This window comes from Macrosteles quadrilineatus, unplaced genomic scaffold, assembly GCF_028750875.1.
Source record: "Macrosteles quadrilineatus isolate MER2022 unplaced genomic scaffold, UCM_ALF_1.0 Scaffold_1__1_contigs__length_201487025, whole genome shotgun sequence".
Classification (NCBI taxonomy): Eukaryota; Metazoa; Arthropoda; class Insecta; order Hemiptera; family Cicadellidae; genus Macrosteles; species Macrosteles quadrilineatus.
This window is the reverse complement of record NW_026542594.1, coordinates 148,880,697-148,894,887: the sequence shown is the minus strand read 5'-3', so window position 1 is coordinate 148,894,887 and position 14,191 is coordinate 148,880,697. Positions and strand designations below refer to the sequence as shown.

General features: G+C 31.4%; 1 protein-coding gene and 2 long non-coding RNA genes across 3 annotated transcripts; 2 read left to right on the top strand and 1 right to left on the bottom strand.

Moving 5' to 3' along the window:
• Positions 1-2,784: 2,784 nt before the first annotated feature.
• Positions 2,785-5,825, bottom strand: LOC128987150 (uncharacterized). The gene is made up of 2 exons (XM_054407888.1): positions 5,737-5,825; positions 2,785-3,252 (listed from the first exon to the last, which is right to left on the bottom strand). Exons 1-2 carry the CDS (start codon positions 5,785-5,787, stop codon positions 2,983-2,985), a joined length of 321 nt encoding a protein of 106 aa, XP_054263863.1. The 5' UTR covers positions 5,788-5,825; the 3' UTR covers positions 2,785-2,982.
• Positions 5,826-7,294: 1,469 nt separating this feature from the next.
• Positions 7,295-9,032, top strand: LOC128987184 (uncharacterized). The gene is made up of 2 exons (XR_008490205.1): positions 7,295-7,437; positions 8,883-9,032. It is a non-coding gene; the product is annotated as an uncharacterized LOC128987184 (long non-coding RNA).
• Positions 9,033-12,252: 3,220 nt separating this feature from the next.
• Positions 12,253-13,752, top strand: LOC128987172 (uncharacterized). The gene is made up of 2 exons (XR_008490200.1): positions 12,253-12,354; positions 13,661-13,752. It is a non-coding gene; the product is annotated as an uncharacterized LOC128987172 (long non-coding RNA).
• The last annotated feature ends 439 nt before the right edge of the window (positions 13,753-14,191 follow it).

Below are 14,191 nucleotides of genomic sequence, written 5' to 3'. Positions count from 1 at the left end.
GAATCTTTTTATTATATTTAAAATACATCTTGAAACAAAACAGAAACATCAAACCTAATTTTTGTCATATTAAATATGAGTATTATTAATTTATATTTAATATAAATTAAGTTTGTTTCAGTGATTCGTTTAATGATATAAGGATTTTTATAAACTATAATGCATTGAGAGATGGCAAATCTATATTGAAAAAATCAAAAACTAAAATTTAAAAGCCTTGAAATTCTGTTCTTAAATAAAAACGTAGATTTAATCGGCCTTGCACTGATGAAATCGCGGAAGTGTTTACCACAAAATATCCATCGACATGATTTTAATACTATCTACATGTTCTTCAACAAGGAGATGAAACCAGTTAACATACAGTAGTAATAATAACTCCGATGACGTAGTGGAAATATTTTATTCATTTAATAATGAAACCATATTTTGTATCTTGCGTAATAGTCATTATTATTTGTACGCTTATTTATTTCTCAGTAAACAAAGCTAAATGTTAAATTTGACAATTTCACTCTATTTGTCGCAGTTGGATGAATTAAGTAAGCCTTGAAAGTAACCGTCGATTTCAACAGGTTTCACCTAGTTTTTATTTAATTCAATTATATTATAATGCTATAACATAACATATTATTTATTTAAGCTCTTTTATACTTATTTTAACTTAGTTAAAGTCATTATTCTTCTCTTCTGAATTTTACAGTAATTGATATGAAAGTTTTGTAGTAATAATACAGGTTTGTTTTAAAGAACGTCGAAGTAAACCGTAATTCGGCTTGATCATATTACAGTTTACTTAGAAAAATTCACTTGTCGACAATAAAAGTAAGTAAGCATTACATAAGTATTACTCTACGGTAGAAAAAAAAACTATTTTGGTTGGACAGAATTATTTATAGATTTGACTTATTTTAAACAAGCTACAAAATCATTAACACTACAATTAGTAGATAGCCTTCGACCTTTAACCAACGCTACTTTGGAACATCGTCTGACTCTTATCACTAGATAAATCCCATAAATATCCTAGCAAATTGTATTGTTTTTATAAATAAAACATACATCTTGTAAATATTTCTAGTTGACTATAACAGTCACAGGTAACAATTCCTTACACAATCTTAATCAATAAATAAAAAGGTTAAAATACATGATTCTCGCCTTATAGTCCAAGGTTTGTCCTACTTGATTATGCGCATTTCTGGTATAAGAACTCTAACTACCACAAGGCAACAATCAGGTATTTTAACCTGTTTATTTATCCAAATCAATTGTAGTCCGGAAACATTACAACAAAAAATTAAACTATTTTTGTATTCATTCTAACAACCACTCTATATAAACAAAACCAACCCTTCTTATTAAATAAGTATTAGGAACTGACGCTACTCAACTTAAAATCACAGTTACTACTGTAAAATAAACTATGTAGGACACAAAATAGTATAAATATTGACCACTGATTTTCCCTTTGAAAAATTCTAAAAATATATTTAAATGGGTATTATTTTTAGAGTTCGAGTTTGGTTTTTGTCGATGTTGCCCATAAAAATCTATGGAAATAATTATTTCCATAAAATCAGTTAAAATTTCAAATAGCTTGAAGCACGAGTAGAGATAGATCTTTATCTAACGTCTACTGTCTTATTCAAAGATATGCCTCGGTTGTGCTACTTTTAGGGCTTTTACATTGATTCGAGTTGTCATAGTTATAGTTATAGTTATAGTGTACACAAGTCCTGCCTATTGGGCCTTTATCTAATGAAGAACATTATTACACCAAATTTCGTTGATAGAAATTCGTGCATATCAACCCGATAGTTCTAATAACTTTTAAAACCTCCTGAAAGAATTAAATTAGGTTTAGTGACTTCGTAATTTGGAAACGTAAACCTTTAACATTTTATTTGTAAGTAAAGAAATTGTAAGAAATAATGGCAAGAAATTGTACGAAGAGATTGGTATACATTGTAACATATATTTGAACTAAAATTAGGAAGGTCGTACACAATTTGGTGTGAATAAAAAAAATAATTGTTCCATGATAGTTGTTATTATATACAATTATCATCTATATATTAATAGGCAAGCATGTTTCTTTAAAACCTTTTTTCTCAGCTCGTGTGCATCGCATGCAAAATCTACTAATACTGTTAGAGAGATATTTTCCTGTTGGTGTGCAGAATCCCTTTTAAAATTCAAATAGGCTAAAAAATAAGCACAAAAAATGAATTTGAAATTTTAAAAATTTAACATGGGTTTTATGGGTTGCCATGCTGGTGACGAAATAACAACGAATCATAAACAGAATATCAAAACAAATGTAAGAAATTCCAATCACATGTTTTATTTTCAGTGTGGCGTGAAAATAAAGAAGACTGTAAATAACATATTTTTGGTCGAGTTTTCGACCACGGGACGACCTCTGGTAATAATTAATTGTTGATATTTTATACACGATATTAATATTATTATATCATAACTAAATTTTTTTTCAGACGTTTGAAAGCTTTCCTCACTCAAGGGGTAAGTAGTCTTGGTTCTTTAAATAAATACCATACCTCTTGTCCTCCTGTCGTCGGACAGATCTCTAAACTTGTCTTAATAAGTACTTAAACTGAGTAGAATTTTCATCATTAGTAATTTTCTTGCCAATACGTTTTGTAGAAAGGATATTCTTCAAATAATGTATTCATTGGACGAATGCCGTGCATTTGATTATCATAAGAAAACTTATTATTTACATTCTTGTTAGTAAAGGAGCTTAAAAAAGATTTGATCCAATTTTTCTTGAGTAATATCTTTTTATTCTATAAAGTCCGGATTTTCCAAAATATATTATCACTAACCACTACGTTACCTGATAAGCAGTTATATACAATCCAACAAATATAACTAAGACTAAGAGTATTTACAATAACTTCACACATTTATTAGTAATCCCCCCAGTTTGATCAATAGGAGTTGCATTTTAGTATCCCCCTAGAGTTCTAGAGGTTCGGACAAAGTGTCAGTGATACCATAAAGACTGTTGGACAGAGACTCGATGATGCCCGAAATTATACTTTTTACGAGGTCTAAGAGTGAAGGTACGTTGCCATCACCGCTGACCAGGGATGTGAGAAGAGACAGAGGAGTGCCTAGCAGGGATGTTACTATGCCTTCCAGTAGCAGTTCTACACTAGGCACTAACCCCTCCACGTAGTCGTCCCCAAAGCCACCGCCGACCTCGTCAGCTTCGGCACCGGGAACCTGCAAAAACAGATCAAGCTAAATATTCTTTGTAACTCAGACTCAAGCTAATCCTGATAATGATTTTCAGCAGCAGCTCTACACTGGACTTGTGTGAGCCAGTCACAGATTGCGCTAGTGTCTAAAGCCTTATTTTTTGTTACTGACATAGTTGCTGGGTCACAACAGTTGCTATAGCTCATAATAAGTCATTCCATCAGTTTGACTTGTTAAAAACCATCATGTAATCGGCAGAAATCAGTAATTCAGATCAGCGCAATCTGTAGGTGGCTCACATCAACTAAGACAAATTTTATTAAAAACCTGGCTACAACTTTAACATGGGGATGGAATGTCTAGTTCGGCCGCTTAGAAAGCGACCTCCTCTAGCATTGGTTTAGCATTAGCGCGCTGGTCGTTTTCTAAGCGGCCGAACTATAGTTGTTGTATTAATAGTCAAAGACACTAGGCTCTCCACGTAAACATCACCATATTAAGTGATGATCACACCCTATTGATTATTGATAACAGATTTACCAAATTGAACTCAGCTTAGAGTGTGTGCTAAACTCATAATTCTATTTCAAACAAACAATTACATATAGGTAATACCCTAAGCTTGTACATTGTCAGCAACCCTACTATTTCTAATGATAATATTATACAGTTCATTCAAGATTGCTTAACACATCCTTGGTTGAATCACGTACATCTAGACTCGTGCTGCAGTTTGTTGCGCATCTAATGAACAGGATTAAAATAATGGAACGTTTACAGTTATGTTTGATTAGGTTTATGTAAAACAGTGCAGGTGAAATCTGTAAACCGTAGACTATGATAATGAGAAAGTAGTTAGAAAATAGAGAATCGAATGATTACTCTTTTTAAAATAAGATACACAGAAGAAAAAGGTTAATTTGTTGTCTAGAAATTACATTGGATGTTTAGTGTAGTCTACAGCCAACATACGATAACTACTTTATGACGTAGCACCACTTTATCATGTTTACTTATTCATTCTAACAATTGCCAGCATGCACATGTGTTTGTTTTGTGTGCGCCACCATCTTAAACAATAAGCTGACTTCTTCGATATGATGTTTGCAGGGTATTCGGTGTTAACAATAACAACTTATATATTTATTTATAATCGAATGTACATTAAAGTATCCATATAGTAGTCTACTAGCTGTTTTGCTCATTATTCTCTAGGGTATTTTCTTTTCATAATTTCATCATAAACGAAATATAGCTTAAATATTTGGGGACCATCATCGCAATAGGAACCATTAAATATAAATTACTCTTATCGTTGCATTTTTAACGTATCAGTGCTTCTTAAATATACAATTTTTTTATAGTGAATAATGCAAAACCATACACGACATCAAAAATGTTAAAGAACAAAAATGTGATAAACTTGCTATTGGTATAGGACAGTCATTTTGTTAGGACGCATAGCTTTCGATTTTCAAGCAAAGGAAAACGAAAAAAGTTACCTTAAAGCCCCCTTCCCCCAAGACTAAAAGCATTGACTATACACCTCTACATTCTACAATGTAGAGGTATATAGTCAATGCTAAAAGGCTACAGGTGGGGACTTTGATGTGGTCACCTCTTAACTACACCAAGTGTTATGAAGCTAGAAATTGTGTTCTAAAATTTCTCTCTATTCCTTTTTTGATTACTTGTTGCCTGGACACTTAGGCCTTCAAGTTAGTCGGGAAGTAGGATTAGTGATGAATGAACCAGTGAGTGAGTAAGTGATTACTTTGAATTGTATATGTTTAGATAACACTGTTAAGAAGTAAAGATGATTATCGTTTAAAAAATGCCAACGTAACAAAACTAAACGCATAAGGACCAACGGAAAGATACTTTAAATATAATTATCATAAAATAGCTATGACTAGAAAATATATAATTTTGGGCTTGACTTGCTCCAAAAGTGTATTGTAACTTGTTTATACAATTGCAGCCAAATTTGTTAATACCTTGGTTGGCTTTAAAACAAAATTATATCTCTTTTATTTTTGGTGAATGGTCTGAGTTGACTAAAATAATATAACAGAATGACTAAGTGTCCATAGAATAAAACTATACACTGTACGGGTTAAAAAAGTTAAACCCTATGTAAGTATACTTGGACTTAATTGTCACTGGTTGATGTAAATGAGTACACTGTTTGAAATGCTAGGTGGGTAAGATTATGTTTCTCAAATACAATCGAAATGCACAGAGAGTAAACTGACATTCCCCAAATGTTATATATTTATGCTGATTTCGTCAAAGGGAAATATTGTGTAGTGGTGTTCACTAAAAACGTAAGGTCTTCCGAAGGCCATTAACCGGACCATCCACGTAGCCGATATATGTGGTAAACAGAACTCCATGTAGCCTTAAACAACAAATCAACATGTATACAATTAGGACAATGTTCAGAAAGAAAAAAGTTCAAGCACTATTAATATGTTTCAAAGCAACAATAGAATCATCTTTACTTACCAGAATGGGAAGTATAAAGCATAAAGTTAATAAATTCGCTAACAATAACATGGTATATTAACATCGTTACACCTTCTCGAATGGCTGACTTCCCTTATCAGTTAGAACGTTGAAACATCTTATCAGCTGACGAGGAAATGCCACTCTATTGTGCGAGGTAACATAGATCATGACATCATGCAATATTTGATTCTAAAGCTTCAGTTTTAGCAGGTAGCTTAGACTATAAATACAACTAGACATTCCATCCCCATGTTAAATTTGTAGCCAGATTTTTTGTCAAAATCGTCGCGGTCGATGTGAGCCACATACAGATTGTACAGATCTAAATTACAAAATTCTGTCAAATACACAAACAGAAACAGATTATAATAACACACTAAAATAGCTAAATAAACTAAAACATAAAACCTAAAATAACTAAATAAGTTTGGTTGCTTTTTACCAAGTCAAACTTAGGGAATGAATCATGATGAGTTATAGCAACTGCTTTTGATCCACCAACCTGGACAGCAACAAAAAATAAGGAATAAAATAGAATTTAAGACACTAGCGCATTCTGTGACTGACCCCCACAACTACGTTCGTTTTTTATAAAAAATTGGCTAGAGCTTGTCCATATAGATAGAAAGTCTACTTCAGTATCCAATAGTCAATGGTAATGGATAAAAAATAAGTTTATGATTTGTTGAAACCTTTTTTTAACTTACAAAATATAAAGTATTAATTTGTATCCGTATTGAAATGTAACGATATATACATGTTCTGTGCATGTATGTTGTTTCTAATCCAACAAACCTCTTGTAGAAATCAAAGTTTAAATTAATTAAACAAAGCTGTCAATGAAAACCAAAATTATTTCTTATCAAACGTTTTTTCTTAGCTGTGAAACATGACAAAAAAAGTTATAAATTTAAAATGTATCTAAGCATTAAAGCACTTAAACATTTATATATTCCAATGAAATATGACATTTCACTATATTTTACGCAAAAACATATGGATTGTCAGCAGATTTTAAATTCTTCAAAAAGATAGCATAGGTGATAAGGAACACCACCCTCGCAAAAAATCTCGTCCTAAATCTAATAACTAAGCTTAAAACTCAAGCTAATGGTCAAGCCTACACTCAATCATAGAGAAAAACTAAAATCTCGAGCTTAAACGCGAGTTTTAAAAAGGCTTAGGAAAAAACATAAAGTGTGTATTGGTACGCAGATATATATTAATCATCTAAAATACGAATATAATAAACAAATAATATTGATTTGTAATGCATTAAAAATCAACCTAAATTAATCTTACAGCAAAAATACGTAAACAATGCTGATTATAATTTGTATTATCTTCTGCTACGTTAATTCATAAACCTAAGTACATTAACCTCTTACAATTTATTAAAACCGGTCACGTCTACATTAATAAATAATGTATGTGTTTTATTTTTACCAAATTTTTTCAAATATTTATCGAGTCGAGCACACGCTAAGCCATAGTGGACAAAGTTTTAAGATATCAGCTCATATCAACGCAGCGCTCTGATTGGTCAGTAGAGACGCCAGTGTGGGTATATAAGGCTCAGCTGACTGTCACTGTATCAGATATTTCCTTCAACGAAACATCAGACTACTATTATCATGGGCAAGGAGAGGACCAACGTCAACATGACCGTCGTCGGCTACTACTAGACTCTCACATCAGGTAAGAATTTACTCTTCAACTGTAATGTAAATGCATAAAATAAATGTTCATCTAGATGTATCATATATATGCAAAATAAATTACTATTACGCAGTTGAGAATATTTTCTGTAACATATTTAAACAACTTTGCAGTCAGATGCAAATATTAACGTTATAATCGTCTATTGAAATTAAAAAAAAAACTTAAACAACATAGTTACAGCCTAAGACTACCGTTTAAAATTGAAACACAATATTTATTCCAAGTACAATATTAGTTCTGTTACACAATCAAAAACTATTAAAATAGTTGTTAATTGGAATAGATGATGATCTGATTGGCCAGTGAAGTTCTAAGGGGCATGAATCCAGAATAAATAAAGGCTCTTTTAAATATACTGTACCAAAGAGACAGCATATTTGACTTTAATTATCAACGTGATTTCATCATTTAATAGCACCACCAACCAAACCTAAACGTATTTACAAAATTAAACTTTATTTTTAATGGGTTCCATTCAACATGTAGCAACTTAAAAAAGACACTATAAAAATCGTCAAAAACATTGTGGGGTTTCTTATAATTGCAGTTAAAGCCAAGAAATATAAGTCTAGTCGAGGGCTTTGTTCAAAGACAAAATACAATAACTATACTATACCTATAACATTCCTTAGTACAGCAGTAGACATTATTAGGTTAAATTGTTTAGTTGGCTTTGCGTGGTTGAAAGACATAACGGCTCACTCTAAAAATAGAATAGATTGTAGCTATTTAGGTTTTAGTTTCAGACTGAAATGCGTAGTATATGTAATATGATACCAATATTTAAAACTGAATTTTTAGTAATTGTTGATCACTATTGGTGTTAAGATTCGTACTTGGCATTTTTAACAATAGTATAGATAATAATAATAATAATAATAATAATAAAGGAATTTTAATAGTAAAAAAACACATTTTCTTGCTAATGAACTTCAAATAGAATCCTTCTTGCACTTTAGTATACGCTAGGTAAACGATCTTGTCAACTATTTTGGTAACTCATTAACAATTTAAAGCCAACAACGTGTATAGTGTATGCAGACAGTTTAAGTTTTACACATTATAGTATATTATTGGGGTTTCCTTCTCATCTTCTATAGTTCTATTTGTAAAAAGTGAAAAGTTTATAATTGTGATTAAACTATTAATACCTATAAAAGCCTTAAAACTCTTGTAACTTTGAGTTCAAGATTGACTATATCTCATTTGAACTTTGACAGTTTGAAATACTGCAGGCGATCTATTATATGCATATGCATTCAATACATCAATGTACTCGTACTATGCCGTCCCCGGAGCCTCCAATAAATGTTTTTATAGAATCTAAGCTGTGTTAAATTTAATGAACAAATTTAAATCGCTACATCAGAGGGAATTTTCTTTTACATACGTATATTAAACAATAACTTGAACTGTTCCAGATGATGGAGAGCTAGTACAACACGGACACGTCTCGGCTTCTGTACACGGACACGACTTGTACACGGACAACACGATGCTACGAGAATAAACCCCGGACTACCCTGCAACGGATTGGCTTTTTCAATAAACTAAATTGTTCTGATATACAACATTTTTAATTAATATGAATACCATTTGCCCTTATCTATAAGTTTAGATCATGCTTGAGGAACACCATTCTTTTTTCGACAGTTAAATCAATATGTATTTTTATTTTAAGAGAGTACATAAAATATATTTTGTGGTTTCATGTCTACTTAAAGACTAGCTACAAATTTCCTACATTAGTAAATTTAATCCATTTTATTAATCACACACAAACATTTATTTCTCAACATAGCTAAAGGCTGTTTTAAAATTTGATTATATGAATCATCTAAAATTATTTTTATAGTCCTAAAATGCAAATTACTAGAAAAAAAGCTGAAAAATTAAGATTTTTACTTCTTCTTAAGGGTAAGCAAACTGTGACCAAGGTGTAAGGGTGATCTTAATTTTGCCTGGCATGTACAGCTAAAAATCGTGATTTTTCAGCTTTCAGTATTATTATTTGATCTTTTGAACTTAAGTCGTTAGATAGGAAAAAACAATCATTATTACCCATCCTGTGGCAGAAAACCTAAGAAATAGTTAGACCTACTTTATTTAAATAGAGAATAAATATGGCCTTTGAAGGCAATGTTTTAGTGAAAATACAATCAGGCAAATGAAAATTAGTCTGCAGGTTTGCTACGGCAGTCGGCAGGGATACTTAATGTAGTAATAGTGTCATAAAACCCTCTTACACCAATCTCTGTAGTCTTCGGACTTTTCCCAACAGCTTTTTAAAGTGACAATGTAATCTTTACGAAGAAAATATTTTGTTTACTATAGCAGACGAATTATCCTATACAATATATCATCCTTAATTGCATATGAGCTACGTTTGCTCGCACAATTAAAAAAATAATCGCATCAACGATTTTCCCTATATTGACATAGCTTTTAATTTTAACGCCGTCGACGTAGATACACACTGATTGATAGAATAATTTGAGTCAGAAATTTTGCAAACTATTTCTATTGGTGTGCTTTTTCAAAAGCTGATATTTTTATTGTCATATTTTTTTCTGTGAAAATAATATGAGTTTTATTTACAATGGTTTTAAATGAATTAAGATCAGAAAACCTTGAATAATATTGTTAAAAAATTTCGCAAATACTTTAGTATGATCATGTGTTTTTTTTTTTTTTAATTAGTTTTATTATCTATTTCAGGCAGTATTTTATAACATTATTGTTTTAATGAAATCTAAAGTCTTTTGGAAATCTTACTAATATTATAAATGTGAAAGTTTGTGTGTTTGTTTGTTTGTTTATTTGTTTGAAGTTCAATCACGCATAAACTACTGGGCGGATTGGGCTGAAATTTGGCATGATGATAGCTCACATTCCCGATTAACATATAGGCATATTCTTTTCTTAAAAATCCTTTCGGGCTCTGCCCCAGTGGCTCTGTTGTTCCCCATGTTAACCTTATGAGTATCCTATATATTAAAACGTGACAGGGTTTTTTTATTTCACGATTCTGAATCAACCACTTGACGGATTTTCATGATTTTTGTGTTGAACGAAAGATCATTTTGAGAACTAAGGAATGTCGAAGCCATAATTTTAGTTTAGGGTTTTAGTTTTTTAGAAATTAAGTTTAAATTTTCAAAAAGTCTAGCAGACGACGGGCGAGTTTTAGTCGTTTTAATGGTGGTTTAACTAACAGCTGGTTTCTAACTGTCATTGAAATGTTATTCGTAATGAAAATGTCAACCGGTGCAGTAGGTCTCCAGAAAACTGACCAGTAAGCTGCAGGGTGTCAGTGGAAACCAAAATCGATTCATACCATATCATAACTATCCCAGTACAGTAGTACTGTATGATTCAGAAACTTTATAAAGGGGTATATTCCAAAAGTAGACCAAAAGGCTCGGATCTCAGATGGTCTGGGCAGGCTTTGCATGGCGGAGAGAAGATACTTCAACTTTTAAAAGTGTATTCCTAGGAGTACTACAAGGTAGACGACCACTTGGAAGACCAAGTAATGAAAGACATCCTCAGACTGGTATCTTCCTTAGAAATGGCAGGGGATAGAAGAGAACGGGAGGCCAGGATCATTTTAGTGTTTTCAGTGGCCAAGGTAAAATAAGGTATGGTAAGTGATAGTATGCAGTGGGCCAGGGTGTGTGTGTGAATCGGCCACCAAGGTATAAACTAGCTGTTCTGAATCATATTCAGTTTTAATTGACTACTCGATTCCCGCACTTAGGACGGGCCAACAGCTCGCTCATATTTAAAGGGAATTAAAGAATTTAGTCAGCTGTTTCAACTAACAAATTTGGTTCTATGATATGCAAAAGCATTAAAAGTTATAAGATTTACCAGCAGGGTGTAGCACTATGTTTTTGCATTTATGAAAACAGCTAATTTTAACTCAGCAGCAACAACAAAATGTGATATGCAATGAGAACCATTTTAAAATGTGCAAAATTCGCACGCCACCTCCCTTGTATATTAAATAAACAAGCGAAGAACAACGGCTTACGTACCGGTACTCTCCGTAAGGCTTACATAGGACTTAAATTACATGTTTTTATGTTCTTCGTAACTCTTTAATATAAACCAACGCTTTAATATGCAAAACTATTTATTTTCCTAGGCTTATTTTTTTGGGAGAGATTATGAAATTATATGTTTTGTGAGTCAAATATAGCAAGGCAATTATTGACCTATAAATCTCCGTTCCCATATTAGGTCCGTTCCCATGATGTTGATTCGCGTACTCGTTCGAATAAACGTAGGTTTAAAGCCTAAGTAAGAAATGTGTTAAAACATCCAGCCTTCCCCAATTTGTTTATATGTGTGTCGAGGTACATAATTTTTTCTATTGCGTATATGTTTTTTTTATTATACTACATATTTTAGTTTATAGTACTATAGTTTGAGTTGAGTAGCCAGCAGATTTGTTATTACTTTAATTAATACTATTTAAGGCTAAGTCGTTCCATTAACAGTGAAAATTAGTTTACGTTAGTTTTAATATAAGCCATGATTTAGTGTTGTTTTAATGTATGCTTTAATATTTTTTTTATTATGTAAACCATATTCCCTAAATCCATTAATCTATAAAATCGTAACTAAAATATGCTTTGTTGAACTAAAGGTTTCTGCGATAGATTACATAATGCGTCTAACACAGACCAGTTGGACAAAGATATCAGCTGATACATACGCAACGCTCTGATTGGTCAGTGGATACACCAATGTGTATATAAGGCTCAGCTGACTGTCGTCTGTATTAGATATTTCCTTCAACGAAACATCAGACTACTATTATCATGGGCAAGGAGAGGACCAACGTCAACATGGCCGTCGTCGGCTACTACTAGACTCTCACATCAGGTAAACGTTTCATAGTAAAGTTATGTTATACACATACTTGTATAAAAATACTTGTAATAATAATAATGCAATAGTATCTTACAAAGTTAATCAATGTTATAAACATGAAAAATTTAACTATTTGAAATTAGTTATGCATGGTTAAATGTAAACAGTATTTTAAAATATTAAAAGTTAATTTTGAAAGTATTGTAAATATGTAACGAACGTTTGATATAGTTTGAGGGTTTTGTAGCGATTCACATTAATAAACATACAGTATTAAGAACTAATGTAATTATGCCTTACTATTTATTTTTATTCTACTTAGTTTCATTTATTAGTCCTAAAATCAAAGAAGTCGTAAAACGTCAATTAAATCATCTTGATCCATCTTTAAATAAGAGCAACAAACTCTAAGCATAGTTTACTTTTAAAACAATCTCCATATTTTCTTTTCACGTTGAAGACATATTCATGTTGCAATGTACACGTAGTGTTAGTTAAGTTGTTTTAACACATTCGTAACCATTCTACTGTACAAGAGTTTTCTTATATTTATTTATTTATTTCTTATTTATTTATTTATTCTCATTTATTTATTTCTTATATTTTTAAAACTTTTTTAGTACACAAAATACACACAATAGAATCATTTTGAGCCATGGAATATACGGTATACTACTAGGCTAATAACCGACATGTAATAGTTAGATTTTGTCTAGCGTGTTATTTTTAAGCTTAATTTTCTATTTATTTTTAAAATGTAGAAAAAAGTTTAGATATTACAATGTTTAAAATTAATTTATACTAATACTACAACTAAAGGCAGTTGATGATTTTAAATTTACTATTTTATTGAGGTGATTTAGGAACACACGATCCTATAATTGAAAATATTGCTTAGTATAAAGGTGTGTTAACGAAATCACTCAATCTTCATTATTCTTAGCCTAAGATATTAGAAAGCAATTGTTTTGAACTATGGACATCTAACAAGAGTTTATGTGCTACAAAAAGTTAAAGCTTGAAGGTGAAAAAATATTTGCTCTCATGGTGAAAATTTCCCCATGTAAAATTTAAGACATTTCAGTCTTAATTCCAAAATTGTAATCATAACAACAAGTTGTCAGTTGTAATTCTTAAATTTTAAAAGTTTAATTTAAGAAATTCTTTCGTCGGAGTTAATCAAATATTTTATTTCATTCATATTGAATGTTCGTATTTTTTTTTATAGATCGTATTATATAACTAAAAATGTTATAGCTAGCATAGCTGCTAGCGTAGTTGTTGCTAGCGTTCTTAAAACGGTCCTTTTTTGTTCCAGATGATGGAGGGCTAGTACAACACGGACACGTCTCGGCTTCTGTACACGGACACGACTTGGACACGGACAACACGATGCTACGAGAATAACCCCCGTACTACCCTACTAATTAATTTTTTTATCAATAAATAAAGTTTTCTGTCATACATTTAAGTTATTAATCAATACAAAACCCAGTCTCATTTTTATTACTTAGAAACCAAGCAAGATAGCCAAAATTAATTCCCAATAAATGTGGTATTTTAAATGCGGAACTGTGTATGCTTTACTAATGAATTACTTATAATCTTATCAACATTTAATACACAGCTTTATTATTCGGTGTTACGGTTTGCTATTAGGGAGTACTTTTTTTACTTCAGACCTTCTTACTGAGTGCATTAAAGAAGTTGAATTTAAAAAATTTAACCAAGCCAAATCAAAGCATCTGTTAAATTATTACTATCAGTGAAGGATGGTCAAAAAAAGGTTTTGGCACAAAGAACCTTTTCGATTCAAAAAAATTAATTAAAAAGGTAGTGTGGAAGGTAG